Source organism: Engystomops pustulosus, chromosome 5, assembly GCF_040894005.1.
Source record: "Engystomops pustulosus chromosome 5, aEngPut4.maternal, whole genome shotgun sequence".
NCBI lineage: Eukaryota > Metazoa > Chordata > Amphibia > Anura > Leptodactylidae > Engystomops > Engystomops pustulosus.
Window position 1 is genome coordinate 58,490,323 of NC_092415.1, and position 20,190 is coordinate 58,510,512.

Sequence of the window (20,190 nt, forward strand, 5' to 3'; positions counted from 1 at the left end):
TATGAATTTTTATCACTATATACAGCTCCCCCAGCAATCACTATATACAGCTCCCCCAGCATTCACTATATACAGCTCCCCCAGCATTCACTATATACAGCTCCCCCAGCAATCACTATATACAGCTCCCCCAGCATTCACTATATACAGCTCCCCCAGCATTCTCTATATACAGCTCCCCCAGCATTCACTATATACAGCTCCCCCAGCATTCACTATATACAGCTCCCCCAGCAATCACTATATACAGCTCCCCCAGCATTCACTATATACAGCTCCCCCAGCATTCACTATATACAGCCCCCAGCAATCACTATATACAGCTCCCCCAGCATTCACTATATACAGCTCCCCCAGCATTCACTATATACAGCTCCCCCAGCAATCACTATATACAGCTCCCCCAGCAATCACTATATACAGCTCCCTCAGCAATCACTGTATACAGCTCCCCCAGCAATCACTGTATACAGCTTCCCCAGCAATCACTATATACAGCTCCCCCAGCAATCACTATATACAGCTCCCCCAGCAATCACTGTATACAGCTCCCCCAGCAATCACTATATACAACCCACATAAATAAATATATAAAGCCCCCTATAATAACTATATACATTCTCACTACAATAACTATATTGTCCCCCTATAATAACTATACACTGTGTAGTCCCAGGGGTTGGGCTTTGGTTAAATTAGGGGGGCACTACTGCTATATATAGAAAGTAAAGGGCACAGTGTACTTAAATAAAAAGGGCTGTAATACATAAGGTAATCTTTGAGCGTGTGGTCACACGTCACGTTTAACGCATGCATTTAAAAACGCATTGCAATAGCTGAAGAGTGATTTGCCTAATTCAACAGCTGTTAACACTTGCGTTTACAAAATGCAAATGTTAACACATGTGTTAACACATACTTTAACATTGCGTTAACAAACAAATGCGATAACCGCAACGTTAACAGTTGCATTTTGTATACACATTTGTAAACAGCAGTTTAATTATGCAAATCACTTTTCAGCTATTGCAATGCATTTTTAAACGCATGCATTAAAGAGGACCTGTCACCCAAATTTTTGGCACTAGTGCAGTGTTAGAGTGATAGCGTTATCGGAGACCTCCGGTAATGCTATCTAACACAGCGGCGGGGTACAGTGTAATTGTCAGACAGCTCGCAAAGCTGTCCGACATATTCATGAGGGGGCGGTTTGGGGCGTGGCTAGGGGCGGCCTGCGATCAGGAACGAGCCGCCGGTGTTTTGCGTTAATTTAATCGGCTTGTTCCCGATCGCAGGCGGATCCATAGAAACACTGATGCGATCGGGCCGCAGCCCGCCCTGGTATACATATACAGTAAAAATCAATGTGGTATTTCTAGTAGTGCAGTGTGGAGATGTATTGAAACAACTGGGTGCAAATTTTGCAGCAATAAATCATGACTGGGAGCAGTCTACCTTGTGGTTAAAATGACCAAACTAGCAACTTATTCAAAGAGTAAGTTTGAGAGTTATGTCTGAGGGTGCAGCCACATGTTCAGTTTTTGAGATGCATTTTTTGAAGCCAAAATCATAATGGGTGAGGACTTGTCATTAAGAAGTGCTACTCCTCCTCTATGTTCACTCCACTCCGAGTTTGGGCATCAAAAACTGAACGTGTGGACGCACCCAAGTGAAATTTGTGGGACTGTTTCAGTCCAGAGCACACGGAGCAAGTCCACAGCAGGTTTTCCATTACTGACATCATAATCCGGATGTAGCGTTTTCAACCTTGCAGTTAACACTCAGAACAGGCAACTTTGCATTTTAGGGTATTTTTTCTGTAGTATGTAAATTAGATATGTTCTACTCCCATCCATTACTTTGACACAGTAAAAATTGACAGGTTAGCTTCCTGCTATTACAGTATAACTAATAATAATCTTTATTTATATAGCACCATCATATTTTGTAGCGTTATACAGATTATGGGGCAACATATACAATAAAATAAGACATTACAGAGTCATAGTCATATGAAACAATAGGAGTGAGGGCCCTGCTCGCGAGAGCTTATGAGGATGAGGGGGCTAACCTATTGTGATTCTGATGAGTATCGCCTCAATTATAACTGTATGTGACTGTCCTGATAAGCAGGGACAGAGGGATTCATGTGAATGACTGCATAAAGCAGCCCTTACTCCGGAGTACTTTGGCATGAACATGTATTAATGGTTTCACATTCATTTGACCTGGCGCCGTGTAATACTACAAGACCTGACTGTGTGCCCACAGCTTACCCGGGTGATAACAGCTGGTTGCTTGTGGGGCTGTATGTAGAAATGTGGTTATCCTGACAAGACATCTCCTTTAATCACCTTAATTTGCTTTCTCTACTTAGAGCAGGGGGTTGTGACTGAAAGTAATGCTGAGTGTGGCTACATCCATAAATGGCAATGAATGAGTAATGGCTAGGAAGCCGTGACCTGCGCTCCATGTATAGACTGCAATGCTTTGCAACTTCCACATGAAACCTACATTAGTGTATTGCACTTGAAAAGGATGTGTGACATAAGTACAAGAAAAAACACATTTTATACCATGAGGGCAATGACTGATGTGAATGTAAGCTTAAACACCTAACAATGGAGCAGATTTATCAATAGTGTCTTAAAGTAGTTTTCCCACGAAACAAGTTAGGCCCTATCCATCGGCTAGGGCATAACTTGCTGATCGTGGGGGTGACAGTGATGAGACCCCCACAGAAGAACGGGGGTCCGATGTACCCCTGTCGGACTCCTCGTCGCTCCCTGAGGTGAGCGGAGCAGCCTGTTGCAGATGGCCAGGCTGCCCCATTCATCTCTATGGAGCTGACAGAGATTGCCAAGCGCCGTACTCAGCAATCTCCATCAGCCCAGCTGATCACTGACACCCCCACTGATCAGAAAGTTAGGCCCTAGCTTGTTTAGTGGGAAAACCCCTTTAAGATCAGACTAGACAATCTAATGCTGCACCAGATTTTTCATAGTGTCTTATGCTGGATGATTAATCTGTCTTGGTATAAGACTGTCTGGTCGTACTTTGCTCTTCCGATTAGTTGGGGTTTGAATGTTTCTGTCGATTGACAATCGATTTTGTCACATGCATGAAGGGGAGTGACAAACATTCAAATAAAGCATTTCCACTACTGAACATTATGTATGTGGATCACCATTTTTAGTGAAAGTGGGGTCCCTTGTTCTGATATAAGGGTCATCAGTTTTCAGCCAAATATTAATGGCATTTCCTGCAGATTTATTGTATATGTACTGTTTGTAGTATGGTTCTGTGTTCGGTTGGTTTGCAGAATGAACTTGTATTGTATTGTCAGTCAAGCAGGAATTTAATGGGATTATAACATTACTACCATGCATAGCACCATTTGATAAATGAAAGTTCTGGTAAAATGGAAAATAACTATAATTTAACTTATATCCATTCAAAGAAAGACAAGAGTAAAAATATATTGACACAAATTTTATCCAGATAATCAACAGAGATGGCTTGGATTCATCACTCAGCAGTAGTCTGGGTGCTTGGCGCTGTAGTCTAAATATCAGCGCCCTCCATCATATAATACAATACAATCATGGAAACATGATAGATGGTTAAAACCACACCATGACGAGAACACTGGTAAAAACAGGCATGTGAGTCATCTAAATATTCTCTTCTATTGAACCCCTCTTCTATTTTAAGGGTGATGTGGTAGCATGTCCTCCAGACTTACTGCCACTAAATTGAGATGAGACAAGAGACCCCTTTTCTTGTGATCAAATGGTGTCCATGTTCTGACCCCAAACAATTTACCACTTATCCCCTAGTCCAGTGGTGGAGAACCTATGGCACGGGTGCCAGAGGTGGCACTGAGGGCACTCTCTATGAGCACCCAAGTCATGGAGGAAGATCAGCACACAGGACTCTTCAAAGAATCTTCCTGCCGTCTCAGGCAACTCAAGATATGCTGCTCTCAGTGCTTTTTTAACACAATACATCCTTGGCCACTTCGGACTGCAGGAAGAGTGAGAAAGTGTGGAAAGGACCAGATTATTTGTGGAGGTTCTGCTGACCCTATTCCTGTACAGGAGGATTCCAAATTTAACCTTCTTATTGCCACTGTATTGGTGTCCTTAAGAGGCCGATACCATGAATGTTGTGACAGAGTAGGGAGCTATAACTTAGTTATTAAATAGCTGTGTTGGCACTTTGCGATCACTGTTGTCACTCCAGAGCATTAGCATAATCCTGCGGATGGATTGTGCAGCATTGCTGACCACGTGTCACAAGGCCCAGACACTTTTTACATCAGGCTTCCCATTTTGAAGGCAAGCTGCAGCTTTCTGTCCCTTCCTTGTAGGGTGTCGCATAACCCCACTTCTCCTGGTCAAGATGTATTCAGTTATCATTGCAGCGTCTTAGCTGAAATCTAATTAAAATGTTCTTTTTACTATTGTGTCTTACAGCGAGCTTATTAAGACAGCAGATGGAGGGCAGATTTCGCTGGACTGGTTTAGTAATGATGATGATAATACACGTTACCCTGATGCTGACACAAGGCCTACAATCCTTATATTACCCGGCCTCACAGGAACCAGCCGGGAATCCTACATTCTTCATATGATTAAGCACAGCGAAGCTCTTGGGTACAGGTAATGCTTAATAATGTAGAAAGTAAACGCAGACTCTTTTTATCAGCTATTCTTCCGTGCAACCTAATAAGCTGGAGGTGAACTAGATGCCCAGTCTCTCCATCTGATAAAACGGAGACTATTACCTTACTACAGCCGAGGGAACTCATCATTGTGTTATATATGTGGTTTAGATGTCTATTTTTATAATATTGTATCATCAGCATTTTCTGATTTGCTTAGTAAACTTTCAGGAAGTTTTATAGAAATAGAAGTGTTCCTGTCTACAAATGCATCTCTAGCAGTCAGAAGTGAACCTAAAACACCCTGTGCCCCATTTCAGGTCCCAGTAAACGGGTATTAATGCTGATCCTTTATTGGGTAATACAGGAGATACAATTTGGCAAATCTTACATGTCACCCACACAGCAGATGGTGCAGTAATGCTTTCAACTCATTGCATTTTTGGCACCTTCGTAAGATTAAGCTCTGAATCATGACACTGAAATAATGCTCTGTCATTCCAGAAGAAGCAGACGCTTCATAAGTAGGGATGTGCGTCTATAATCCATTAACCAGAATGCTGACTGCAACAGGTAGTGATAGATGATGAAAAATAGAAAGATGGCTGAAAATATGAGGAGCACAAGTCCTAAAAACCCTCAAACAGCTATAGAATATTTGGATGCTACAGGAGTTCCCAGGAGATCTACCATACCCATCTTCCTTTTCTGCTTTTCACAGTCCTGTGACTGTGTGTAAGACGACTGGCTGCAGCATCCACATTCAGTAGGACAAATAGACCATAATAATACATTTTTCCAATATACTTTGTATATCAATTCCTCATGATTTTCTAGATCTCTGCTTGCTGTAATTTTATAGAAAGCTTCTAGGTTTACTTCCAGTGGATAAAAATATCACACAGCTCTGATTATTCTCTGTGGCACTAATGAGCCGTGCACCTGTGTGACCATGGTCAGATTTCTGTCCATTGGAAGTAAACATAGACGGTGACAGCAGAGATCTAGGAAATCGTGAGTAATTGATACAGAGAGTATATTGGAAAATTGGAAAAATTTTCATCAAACAAAAAATAAAATTAATTTACCAAAATGGGAAAACCCCTTTAAAAGCTAATTCTCCGCTCTGACTTTTATCTATAGTACTTTGTGTCTAGTTGATTCAAGCAAAGCCCATATTTATTTTGTTTAAAGGGGTATTCCAGGAATAAGCATAATTCATATGCAAATTGATACTCAAAATATAAGCTATTGTGTAATTAGTTGTTATTCAAAATTTTGCTCTTAGCAGAAAAATGCTGATGACATAGACTGTGATGAAGAATTAAAATGCTACTGGCCCATTAATCAGTCCGTTAATTTCCTCCGTGCGTTCCGTCGCAGAACAGAAGATGGCCGCTGGTCACATGTCCACATCACATGTCCTGCACCTGCCTGGGCAGGTCATGTGATCACCACTATGTTTGGCTGTAGTCGGTTGGTTGCAGTGCATCCAGTATGGCCAGTGTTGTGGTGATGGCAGTTACACATCACTACTATGGTAACAGAGCAAGAAAACCTGTTACATCATCACTAGGAGCAAAGCATAAGAGGGAGGAGGAGTCACTGAGAACTAAAGGATCATGGGACTTGTATTTTCCAGTGGCGGCCATCTTGGTGATAACTCCACCTACTTTAGAGAGGCCATAAATTTTGTAAATCATAAACTCAAACTATTTAAGCTCCGTTTTGTGACTAATGACATTGAGTATTGTTGTATTCATTTATTTATATCATCAAGGGTTTTTGTGTCAGACGTTCATATTCCCGGAATACCCCTTTAACTGTCCATACAGCCATAAAGTGAAAAAGGTTGTAGAAGACTTCATCATTTAATTTTGTTTAGCGTTAAAGTTTCTCATTAGTGAAACTCTGACAAAGCATTGCTAAGGAGAGCACATACTCAGTGGTGCTGATTTACTAAGGGTCCGAATCCGACAGAAATCGGGGTGCGTGGCAGTCGGACAACCCGACAAGGAACCATAATATGTCCCACAAAAAATGATTTCTCATACATCAAAAAAAAAGAACACAGTATAGTAAAAATAAAAAAGATGGGAAAGGACATAGCCACAAGGAAGTCATTGTTTGAACTTGGGTAGGCTTGTCAATGCATTGCATGCACATGCTCAGCAGCAGACATGATTAGTGTTATATATAGTATAATTATACAACTGTTAATTATCACGGATTGTTGAGTTCATCTTTACTATCTGGTTTTCTAGGTGTGTCGTTTTCAATAATCGAGGTGTTGCTGGGGAGAATCTCTTGGTAAGCCTTTTATCCACTACAATCATTATTAGGTATTGGCTGTTTACATATCTTAATGCATACAATGAACCTATCCATGGTCCCATGCAGGAAGTCAGGCAGGACTCAATAACACATGTCTGCCCACCGCTGCCAAAATGTGAGGTGGTCGTATCCGAGGAGGCTATCTTCATGGCTACATTTATCAGAAATTATCTTCACACAGGAACTTTTTTTTTAACCAAATTGGATTTCTTTTTATCCAATTGAAGAAATGTCTACATGTGGCAAATGAATTTAATTTAATTTAAGTGCCCAGATGGGAATACCCCTTTATGTGTCTGAGGTAAAACTGTTACAGTTGCCCATGAAAGCCAATCAGAGCTCAGCTTTAATTTTATAAAATTAATTCCTACAGCTGTAGGAAAATGAAAGCTGAGCTCTGATTGGTTGCTATGGGCAACTAGAACAGTCCTGTTCTAAGAGACTTAAATTATAACATAAATTTCCCCCATAGAGTGAATTTTTTTACAATGGAGCACATTTACTAAGGGCTTTGCGCTGCACTTTTGTTGCACTGTGCACCTTCTTCTAGACTAAAACGGCTTGCACAGCTATTTAAAAAGTGTCCGCTATTGTGTCACACGCAACCCTTTTTGCTCTAGCCTCCAGCGACACAAATTAGGGGACGTTAATTTGGACGGCCCGACTGATTCAGACAGAGCACCATATTTAACTTACAAATTGTGTTGCACGCTGTTTGTTTAAGGTGCACCACAAAAATATGGTGAACTCTCTCAGACCAGCACAGGGAAGCGACAGATTCATGATTTCTGGTGCACGATCTTAGTGAATCGCCGCACCCGGCATTATACACGGAAATAGCACTTTTAGTGCAGTATCTGACTTTCTAAGTAAATGTATCCAATGGGGCACATTTACTTACCCGGTCCTGCACGATCCACGCTGTGCGTTGTCTGACAAGAATGAACTTTGCCGCAATTCACAAAGATTGTGCACCTGATTTCTTTCATCTGTCCCTTCCGCGCTCAGGTCGTTCACCTTCTTGTTCCCAATGTATGCAAGTGCATTGTCTTGCAACACAATTTTATAGTTAAATCCCGTGCTCAGTCCAAATCCGTCGGATCGTCCGACAGCCCACCCCCCGATTTCTGTCTCATGAAAGTTGGTGTGATTGTGCCAAAATCCGATCGCGTGCGACACAATCCCCTTCTAAATAGCGTCACAGCGACGCAAACCCCGAAAGTGCGATCCACAGTAAATTAGTATAGACCCTTAGTAAATTATATATGTTGCGATCAGAAGATCTCAGATCAGAAGAAGATATTTACTTCTTTTAAAACTTAGTGAAATGTGAAAAAATATTAGTCGCTGAAAAATAACCATCAGTAGCAGTAGCACAGGTATGAGAATCTTTCTAATAGGTTATTAAAACTGCGGAAAAACCTTTGGTACTGCTCAAGTATTTCCATTGCTGTCTATAAAACTTTAAAATAACTAGAACAAGGACATTTATGCCCTTCCCCTGTGCTACTCAATTCTACCCCAAAAAATGCACATGTTGGTACACACACTGGCCCTTTAAAAAGCTATTGGAGCTAAGCCTTGCGCTGACTTTCATGCGACATAAATCGGGAGTCAAGGCAGTTGGACGATTCGACTGATTCAGACTAAGCGCGGGATTTAACATTCAAAATTGTGTTGCAAGCCAAGCACTTACATGCAGCGTGAAGAAGAAGGTGAACTCTGGCAGACCTCAGCGGGGAAGTGACACTTGTAGGATATCGGGCGCATGATCTTAGTGAATCGCGGCAGCTCCGAATCCTCGTCGGACAACGCACCTCGGGATCGCAACAGAACAGGTAAGTAAATGTGCCCCACTGTGTAATAGGTCCAGGAACAGAAGCAGCTGCCAACATAAGAGATTGTAATGTCATATTGACAATAAAAATATTATCTTACTGATATGATGTGAAAGTAAGATCATCTATTAGGCCCTTCTAAATTGGAAATCAGTGGTGGTACACGAAGGAAGGACTTGTTTTTCAGGTGCCTCCATTAAAAAAAATTTTACCCAATGTACAGGTTGAGACAAAATGTGATTTCAGAAACTGTAGTCCAGATCTAGGCCTGTTTCTTCCACCGGGCGGGGACTAAAGTGTGCTGGACACCTATAGGCTGGGGTGGCTACAGTGTCATGGATACCTATATACTGGGAGGGGGAGGGGGGCTGCGGTGTGCTGGCCACCTATATACTTGGAGGGGTAGGGGGGCTGCAGTGTGCTGGCCACCTATATAGTTGAGGGCTCTCTACATATGTAAAATCATTTGCGATAGAGTATATATGTATAAAGGGAATTGGTCCTGGTGCTGTGTTTCTGTATGAAGCGCGGTTCTAGTACTATACTTATGTATTGGACTCCATACTGGTTCTGTATTTATGTACTGAGCTTTGTTCTGGTGAAGTATATATTTAAATTGTTATTATAATAATGCATGGCAGGCACAATATTATAATTTGGAAAACACTGTATATGTTAGAATTAATTTGGGGAGAGCAATGTCTACGCCATGTAGTGGGATAGTGCTGCATACACTATAATCCATACATAAATGTGTGTCTCTAATATTTTTATTTATTATTTCTATATGTTTATGTTAAATATGAGGGTGCATTCTATATATATATAGATTTGCCCTGTACAACAAATTACCTAAAAACTATCCTGTCTAGATCCATGAATTCTCTTAAAGCTCTGCAGATTATTTCCTTCCTCAGTTATCTGCTCACGGCGGTCTATTCAGAGCAGTTTAGTATGCAGACAGTACCCGGCAGTGTCTCACCAGTCTTTTCACTAAGCGCAGACTGAAGGAAACTGGTTTGCATTTGCCATTGAGAAAATATACTTTTGGTTTGTAGATTTCCTGTGCTGCGCTGCGCTACAGATCATGTACAAAAAAATATGACATTACAGTGTACCATATATACTCGTGTATAAATGTGCTGAAAAACCTCACCTCGGCTTATACACAAGTCAATTTAAAAAAACAATTTATGTACTCGTCCTCCGGCGGCCCCGATGCTCAGCGCGGCTCCTCTTCTGTCACAGCTGGCTTAGACGCGGCCATGTTATCTGCCGGCCGGCGCATACTATGACGTCAGAATCATAAGACCGAAGAGGAGCCGCAGGGAAGACAGAAGAGCAGCCGTGCCGACATCGGGGAGCGGAGGGTGAGTATATACTTTTTTTTTTAAGTGCTGGCTGGCTGTACACTTTAGTGGGCTGGCTTTATACTACAGGGGGCAGGCTGGATGTATTCTACTTGGGGCTGGCTGTATACTACTAGGGGGCAGGCTGGCTGCATACTACTAGGGGGCAGGCTGGCTGTATACTACTAGGGAGCAGGCTGGCTGTATACTACTATGGGGCAGGCTGGCTGTATACTACTAGGGGGCAGGCTGGCTGTATACTACAGGGGGCTGGCTGGCTGTATACTACAGGGGGAAGGCTGGCTATATACTACAGGGGGCTGGCTGGCTGTATACTACATGGGGCAGGCTGGCTGTATACTACATGGGGCAGGCTGGCTGCATACTACAGGAGACAGGCTGGCTATATACTACATGGGGCAGGCTGGCTGTATACTACTATGGGGCAGGCTGGCTGTATACTACTAGGGGGCAGGCTGGCTGTATACTACAGGGGGCTGGCTGGCTGTATACTACAGGGGGAAGGCTGGCTATATACTACAGGGGGCAGGCTGGCTGTATACTACTATGGGGCAGGCTGGCTGTATACTACTAGGGGGCAGGCTGGCTGTATACTACTAGGGGGCAGGCTGGCTGTATACTACTAGGGGGCAGGCTGGCTGTATACTACAGGGGGCTGGCTGGCTGTATACTACAGGGGGAAGGCTGGCTATATACTACAGGGGGCTGGCTGGCTGTATACTACATGGGGCAGGCTGGCTGTATACTACATGAGGCAGGCTGGCTGTATACTACATGGGGTGGCTGGCTATATACTACATGGGGCAGGCTGGCTGTATACTACATGAGGCTGGCTGACTGTATACTACATGGGGCAGGCTGGCTATATACTACATGGGGCTACAATTTTGATACATTAACACTACATTTTACTGCTTTGTGCCATTCCAATGCACATATGCCGAGCTGTAACCCAGCATGGATACTACACAGTATACATGTATGTATGTTACATGCTGCATCCACTGAGTAGACATGCTGACATGCTAAGAAAAAAAGGTTTTACAAATTATACAAATGAGTCTGAGGGGCTCCAGGCTCATTTACATAATTGTTAAAACCTTTTTTCATAAAAACAAGGGTTTCAGAAGCTAAAAGAATAGCAGATCCTGCCAGGGGGGTGCACACCATTTTGTCAGTGTGCTTGGTTTACAATCCTTCATCCTGGTGGTAGATGTCCTATAAAGTGATTATCTGGGGAATATATTTTGATGATTTATAGTTACCATCAGTATCAGATTCTCTGTTCTCCAGAACCATGGAACCATTACTACACAGAGGATCAAGCTTATAGCAGACACATCTGTATAATGTGCAGTGCCACAGAAGCAATGATACCAGAACCATGTTTCTGGGTACTGGTGAACTCAAGATATAGGTATCTGTAATGACACTCCCCTTCAGCCTCATTTTAGCTTATTTGCATATGGAGGTAATTTTTTTTTTATAGTTAAACGGGGAGAGGTAACAGAAATGAGAGAAAGCTAAAACAAATATTTCATATTTTACATGATGCTGCTGGTAATTAAATGGGGTGTGACAGTGTCCCTTTAAGAAGACATTTACTATACATAGTTATGATAATTTTGTCAGACCAGAGGTACGTCTGGCTGTGGCACTGCTTCATCTCGTTTTTCTGGAGTAGTAGGTGTGAGTCATTGGGTCCATAATCTAAACCATCAACTAACGTGACAAAGCAGTAAAAAGTCTTGTGAACCTGGAGAATGAATATTTAGCCATTGCTCTAGAAGGGAGCACAATGCACATTTGTGACAAGCCGCAGTGAATAACCCCACGGTGCCGGCAGATATGGTAATCAGCTTTAAATACCTTGGCATGTTAAGCGCCCGCGATGTGTTTAGTGTTCTGTCTCCCAAGGTGTTAATCCCATATTAAATTTAGATGTTCTCTCTGGAATTACTGTAACTGTAAAGAACAGTGTTAAATATATGAAGGTGAAATAAATGTTGACTCACAATTTATTACTCTTGTAAGAAATTGTGGAAAGTCCACCTCCATGCACCCTCGCTATAAATAATACAACACTTAGAGGTGACATTGACCTAGGATATGTTTTAACCTGTTAAAGGTTGCACCAACACTTCTGTCATATGGGGAAATAATGAGACTTCTGGTATCACTGCCACAAGGGCAGGCGCCAGCACTGGGCATACCTGTGCTGGGGCCCAGAGCTGCTGGGGGGCCCACCTAAGGCTGTACATAAGGAATCCATAGGGTGAGGGGGGCTGTATGTAATGAATCCATAGAGTGTAAGGGGGCTTATATAAAATAACCATGAGGAGGCTGGTATGATAAACTAGAGAATATTTTAGGACAGGTGAGTTCACTGTAATGGGGCCTACTGAAACCTGGAGCCGACCTTGACTGCCACAAAGACATATAACCCTAGATGTTTTATTACATTTTTTATCAATTTTTTTCTTGGCTAAAAGAGATTGAGATTTGAAAAAACATGGCATTCATCTTTAAACTATCCATGTTCACCCTTGACACCTCCCAGCATTTCATCGATATCAGAATGGCAGGGGTCTGACACATGGCACCCCCTGCTGCTCATCAATATCGGAATGGCAGGGGTCTGACACGTGGCACCCCCTGCTGTTTATCAATATCGGAATGGCAGGGGTCTGACACATAGCACCCCCCTGCTGGTCATCAATATCAGAATGGCAGGGGTCTAACACATGGCACCCCCTGCTGGTCATCGATATCAGACTGGCAGGGGTCTGACACGTGGCACCCACAGTTTGTCATCAATATCGGAATGGCAGGGGTCTGACAGGTTTTGATTTAAATGAAAATCTGAATTTTTATCAAAGAGATGATTCATGATTTTAATTTCTTATGTGTTCCCCAGTCTCTCTAGGTCCCCCCTCCTCTTATCTCTGTGCCACCATTTTCTCTAAGGGGCATCTTCTTATCACTCTTTGCCCAGTCCTGTGTTGCCCACCCGCTTATCTGTCTATGCCTCCATCCATCTTTTTAAGCCCACCCTCATCTCCCCCCCATTGTTTTTTATGTTCCCATTTCACTTTGTTGCCCCCTAATTATTTTTCTGTGTCCCCTATCGTTCTGTCCCCTATCTCCTAAAATAAAGACCACTAAACTATAAAATAAAAACAAGTGAGGCTCAGGAAGTCTACAATTCTCCTCCATGTTAGGTTACATGCACATGAATGTTGCATTTGGCTGTTTCTAGCAGATGTTTTGAAGGCTAGCACAAGTCCAATGTATTTTGGATGTCTCATATACGCGGCATTGGTATCCATAGCCCGCATATGAGCCGATTGCCGAGGACCTATTAGGACCTCCGACAGGTTTCCTCTGTTGTCATTGGCACAGGATTGGACTACACACAACAAGTTGTACACAGATTGCTCACATTGGGGGGATAAGTTGTGATTACTGACCCACCACCTCCATGCCAAGTGCATCACGCGGATGACCTGACCTGGCTCATTTACTGTAGCTTTCTGATAAATCCCTCGCATTGTTTGTGGGCAGTAAGCCTTTGGTAGGCAGGTCCTCTAAAGTTGTCTAAAGCAGTCGCATCCGCTATATATTCTAATCACATGAACCCCCTTCCCCTGTCTTCCAAGTTCTGATTTCCCAAAAAATAATATGCTACAATGGGGCAAAGATTGTTCTTGTTACTTTCTAGCTGTAGACGTTGATCATGAATGGGAAGATTAGTTATTTCAGTTCCTTAGACAGGAACACCTATAGGTAGGTGACTGAGGTGCCTAGAGGAAAATCTTCACTAATTGTGAAAAAAGCTAAGTCTTTCTTTGCATAGTGTATACCTCATAGTTTATTTATGTTTGTTTTTAGAGTGTAATGTTTGCACATCTATTTTTTCTTAAAGGAAATCTACCATCAAAATCCATCATGATAAACCAGGGACACTTGTTCAGAGATCCAGGCACCGTGGCTGTGGTAATCTTCTTATATTTGTTATCCATGGCCTCCTTCCCTCTAAAACCAACTTTTATGATTATACTAATGAGCCTGAAGGGCTCCTGGAGTTGTTCAGTGCTGTAGTTTCACAGGCTGTTACACTAACTCCCCCTCTGCTCTCCCAGCACCTCCCCCTTCCTCTGTCCTCTGATGTAATCTCATGGCAGCAGAGGAAGTTTAAGCACACGGTGACAAGGGGGAAGTGCTCCTGCATAGTGTAATAGCCTGTAAAGCTGCATCGTGGAAGGGCTCTAGTAACACCTAACAAGAGCCCTTCAGACTCAGTAACGCAATTATGATTGTTGATTTTCAGAGGCCATGGATAACAAATATAAGAAGATTCCCACAGTCGCGTTGCCTGGATGAGCAAGTGGATAGTAGATTTTCTTTTAGGGTTTTTACATTTGTGTTGGACGAAGACCCAAGAGCTTTCTAATTATCGTATGTCCTTGATGTTAACTTCATTACCTTCCTAGTGTATAATAAGACTTCTTATTGTAGTGTCTTGTGCCTTTTTTCTCTCAGACACCAAGGACGTATTGTGCGGCTAACACTGAAGATTTGGAGACAGTCATTCAGCATGTGAATACTCTATACCCAGAAGCTCCACTTATGGCAGCTGGTGTTTCCATGGGCGGGTAAGATCCATTACAATCTCCTTGATGTGAAATATTCCATGACACATGTTAGTTTTCACCATATATGGCAATCATCTGTTATACTGCTCCGAAAACATGAAGTATTAGGTAATTCATCTTACTGTGTAACATTGTTAGTCTTATGTCAGAAAAAAGAGAACAATTCATCCATGAGAATGGAATTCTTATGGAGAAGGTGTAAATTCCCTTTAAGATGTCCTAGAATATTAGATAAATGTCAGTCTGTAGTTTGTTGGACATGTAGCTATAATGTTATTTTTCTATAAATCTGGTTAACCAGGCAGCAAAAATACTACAGCTTTCCTGTGGCAAAGCTCCGGGAAGGTCACAGACAGCGGGAGTATTAGTAATGATAATATAGATAAAAAATGTCAAATAAAAAATTACTTTCACGTTTTAAAATTATACTATATCAATTATTGCTGCAAATTGTTCTATATTCATTTAAAGGGGTGGTCCACTTTGAACAATTTACAGCAATAAATTAATACGTTTTGTGCAATGAAAAGTTATTAAATTTTCCAATACACTCACTGTAACAATTCCTAGAAGTTTTCTAGATCTCTGCTTGCTGTCATTCAACAAGAAACTTCATTGTTTACTTCCTGTGAATAAACGCCGGTCCATGGTCATGTGATGTCACACAGGTGTTCGGCTCGTTTTATCCCTGGTCATGTGATGTCACACAGGTATTAGTATTTGCAGCGCTGGGGTCCTGGGTTCAAGTCCTACCCAGGGCAACATCTGCAAATAGTTTGTATGTTCTCTCCGTCTTTCCGTGGGTTTCCTCATGGTCCTCCGGTTTCCTCCCACACTCCAAAACATACTGGTAGGTTGATTAGATTGTGAGCCCCATTGGGGACAGGGACGATATGGCATCCTTTGTGCAGCGCTGCGTAATCTGTAGGCGCTATATAAATAAAGAATTATTAATCATATTTCATAGGTGTACAGCTCGACATGCGGCCCTATTTACACTATCTGACATCACATGACCATAGACTGGTGTTTATCCATAGGAAGTAAACAATGAAGTTTCCTGTTTAATGACAGCAAGCAGAGATCTAGAAAACCATGAGGAATTGTTACAGAAAGTATATTGGAAAAATGAATAACTTTTCATTGCACAAACAATATAAATTATTTGATTAAATTTGGACAACACCAGTTCCCTCAAGTGTAACCCTAGACTAAGGTTTCCATGTTTTTGATGTAAAAAAAAAATCTGAATATGATTGTAAAAATTGTGGCATCAAACTATTGAATCCGCCCTTTATATTTTCTTTCCCTTCATTATCCGCAATTTCATTGGTTTGAAGAAATTCGTCAAAAACCTGAAGGTGAAAGCAAAACCTTAGACCACGGCTAGATGGAGTAGCAGCCGCATAAACCCCTAGCTCTGGTTGGTGAAGGCAGTGCAGTTTAGGATGTATTCACGTGGCCAATCTTTCCCTGTGTTACAGCGCCGTTCATAGCTATAGGGAGGGGTCAACCGTCCTCCTCTCCATCGCGGCAAACGTATGCCCGCCCTGCTACGGCCCAGCCGGCAAACATTCTTGTAAATGCAGCCTTAGGGCATACTGCCGTGTGCTGGAGAGGAGGAGGAGGCGGCCCCTCCTCCCTCCATAGAGAATAGCGGCGCACGGCCGCACACACGCCAAAAGATAGAGCATGCTCTATCTTTTTGCGGTGTGTGGGCCGGATCGGTGCCACACATGTGCGGCACCGTACCGCCGCCGTGCCGCTATTGCCGTCTTTGGGGACGTACATGCGGCCGCAAATTTGCGGCCGCATGTACGTCCCCGCAGACGGCCATGTGAATGTGCCCTTAGTTAGTGAGAATGAGTGAATGGCAATGACTATTAAGAAGACTAGGCCCTGGACAGTATGGCACAGTGCAGCTACTACATCAGAACTGGCCGGATGACAAGAGCTGGTATACTTCTACAGCTAGTAAAAAATCTACAGGGAATGTTCATTAACCAACCTTAGAAATGCAGTGGTTATAGAAACCTCTATTCACAATACAAATCTTCTCATAGCTGGTTATTAAAAAATAAATCAGCTTATCCTGTCCCAATCATTATTAGAGAAAGTGGACCATGTTTATAGAGTTATAGAGTCCTACGAGAAAGTCCAATCTGATAAAATAGACAGAGATTTCCATTCAAAGTAAGTAGTCAGTCATTTGCAGATATAGGCCCTCATTTATTAAAGTGTTGTCACCAGTTTTCTGTCTGATTCTGCACTGAAAAGAAAGTGCAAACTACTTGCACGTGTATTTATAAAGTATCTGCGCCAGTATTGTATCGGGGCTGCACTGTGCCACAAAATTCTGCCCCTAAAGAGACGTCCTTTTGCAGTCGGACAGTGCACCACATGAGAGAGGTGAGATACTGCTTATCTCTTTGTAGCACGCCTTTTAAAAGCAGCAGCATGGATGACTTTATAGAGAAGCACTAAGCAGTGGACCTGTGAATCCAACTTTGCTAGGGAAATGTGTTTTACTGCCTCAACTCGACTAGACTTTTATGATTTGGGTAGTAGCCAGGGGCCCATAGCCACCCAAACCACCCACCAAATTTAATAATCAGAATGACCGTCACCCATGAAATCCTTGTTTACCTGTTCCTGCTCTCAAAACATGCAAAGGTCTTCCAAAGGTCTTGAAACCACAGATTAAAAGCAGGCAGAAGGGACACATTCTCCATTCCTCAAGAAACGTGATTCTAGTACCATATGTAGGAAGTGAATTCTGGACTTGTAGGGGCTATTATATTCATACAGCCTAGGGCAGTTTAATCTAAGATCCTTTAGCCTCCTAACACTAGCAAAACTGTACCCCATGTATAAATCTGATCACACAAAATCACAGCAGCCTCTATGGGGGTTGGAGAGGAGTACATGTGATTTCATTTTGCAAATTTAAAAGATATAGGACCTTAGATGACATTAACCTGGTCACATGACATGAACTGCTGAATAGTAAGGAGGCATAAGGCATGGGGAGGAGTAGATGGTAGGGGCCAACCAAGCAGGACACGCCCCTCTAATGCCAGGTAATATAAGATAAAGTTGATTATATGTGGATGTAACAATTTTTAGCTAAACGAAGGGTGGCAGTTAGTTAGTAGAGCTATATAGGAACCTGTCACTAGCTGTATATGAGAAAATGTGATGACAGGGTCCCTTTAAGAATCTGAATTAGCAGCAAAGAAACATAATGTTGCTATGGTTCTCAGGGAGCTTTGGGCTAGAGCCAGTTTCTTTGTAATCATACTCCCACCACATCCCCATCCCCCAGGCAGTGGTGTTCAGCAGCACTCAACTTCCTACTATCATGAAGAACAAACTGCTTGTGAGATATGAATACTGTAGTGTTCCAGATATGCTGTAACGTCATCAATTTAGCCTGTCTTTTTCTGCATTTTAATCTCTTATCATGGTACTTTGGCTGTAAGTGATTATTAATCGAGGATAATATCCTTTGGTAATGCGTGCCTAATTACTCTGTTCTCCAGGTGCTTACAGCACTGTTTATGCTATAAATGTACAGTTATGAGAAATGTTATGAGAATAGTATATAATGATATGTAAAACTATAGAATTCAAAAAGGGTATAAGAAAGGCATTTGGTCCCATGAAGGTATTAAATATAGATAAATACAACCTCAGGTAAGCAATAAATCACTTATTTAACAAAAACTGAACAAAATGCAGAAACAATGTATATCTTTGCTGTACACTTTAATAATTAAGAGAGTAAGTAGCAGCCAGGTGGTTATCAAATTCCTTCATTTATTGATTATTAGCAAATTTTTTTCATATTTTGTGGGGATCACGTAAACCAACCCCAATCATCCTCACTTCTTCTTGCCTGAATAACACAAGCATTGTAATTATGGCATTGTTCTGCCTATGTCGAATAGAGCAGTGCATGTAGGAAAAGGCTTCCTGACGAATCGCTTGCCGCATTTAAAATGGATACTGTTGGTTGTTCTACCTTCAATAATAGTATTCAAGTATTATGTTCTGGCCACAACCAGAACTATCATTTGCAGCAGCAGGCCCGTGTGTGAGGAGGGGGACCCTGACCACAGTGGCATGGGATGCCTGCAGGACTCCTAGATGTTGGGGGGGGCAAGTGTGACCACAATATAGTTACTACTTGAGACAGAATGGAGTCCAAAATGGAGATGTTTGGCCATCAGCACAAACACCCCATACTAATTGATAAGCACAGGGGTGAAGGCTTGATGATTGACCATGCAGTCAATCAACCTTGAACTTATCAATATAACAGGGATGTCCCTTTTGTCTCCAATTATTGAATAAATAATAACAAAGTGCAATCTGCTGTGTGATCTTGTTCATCTGAGGTTGTGTTAACCTAAAATAAGGCCTAGTTATTATTTTATCCATACCCGACCAAGCCTTATTGTAGTCTATGGTGTACACTCATACTAGACTGCAATTATTTCTGTTTAAATCTTACAAACCTTAATTTAAAAAAAAGTTGTATACATGTACCTCAAGGCTTTTTGTGGCTATATTAGGCTTTATTTCTGCAGTAAGCCAATAAAAGCATGTCCCAATGTGTTTTGTGGCTGCGATCAAGTTTAGAGGCTGAAAAACATGGCTGCTTTCTTGCAAAAAAAAGCTATAAGCCTTACCAGGGTTTGTAGAGTTATTAAATCTCAACTTTATAGAAATGAATGGAGGGCGTTGTAACACCACACACTACTTGTGGTCAGATGTGGAGCTGTTTGTGGAATGAAGCAAGACCCCCCACAAAACCCCTTTAAGAGTGTGTTAGATTCCTTCTTTAAAAAAAAAAAAAGAAAGAAACTAGCTATGGGTAATACTATGGGTAATAAATTTTTAATTGCTGTAAAACTGATCCTGAGATTTTTTCCAAATTGACATATTGGTGTGAGGAAAGGGTTTTTGCAGTTTTATGGGGCAATAATAATATTAATAACGATCTTTACATATATCGCCATCATATTCCATAGCAGTTTACAAATCATATGGGACATATACAAATATTATATTACATTACAGATTACAGTCATATGGAACAATAAGAGTGAGGGCCCTGATCACAAGAGCTTACGATGACCAGAAATGTGTGTTCTCCCTTCCTCTATCTGAACAACATTTATCTATTTTATCTGAATAATAGGTTTATCTCTATCAGCCTGTAGCTTTTTTTTGTCATCATTTATGTGTCGTTATACCAACTTTGCTTAAAGCGTACTGTAAAGCTATACTGATTTTACCAAATTATTATGTGTATTATGTGT

The 20,190-nt window shown here is 41.8% G+C and overlaps 1 protein-coding gene across 2 annotated transcripts in view; it reads left to right on the top strand.

Annotated features, from left to right (window-relative positions):
* ABHD3 (abhydrolase domain containing 3, phospholipase) overlaps nucleotides 1-20,190 on the top strand; it is a 45,293-nt gene that overhangs the window by 16,802 nt on the left and 8,301 nt on the right. The window contains exons 3-5 of one of the 2 annotated variants that reach the window (XM_072152090.1): nucleotides 4,479-4,664; nucleotides 6,931-6,976; nucleotides 14,751-14,863. In XM_072152090.1, coding sequence (XP_072008191.1) covers nucleotides 4,479-4,664; nucleotides 6,931-6,976; nucleotides 14,751-14,863 — 345 coding nt within the window. The remainder of the gene's footprint in view (nucleotides 1-4,478; nucleotides 4,665-6,930; nucleotides 6,977-14,750; nucleotides 14,864-20,190) is intronic. The other variant, XM_072152092.1, reaches the window with a different exon arrangement.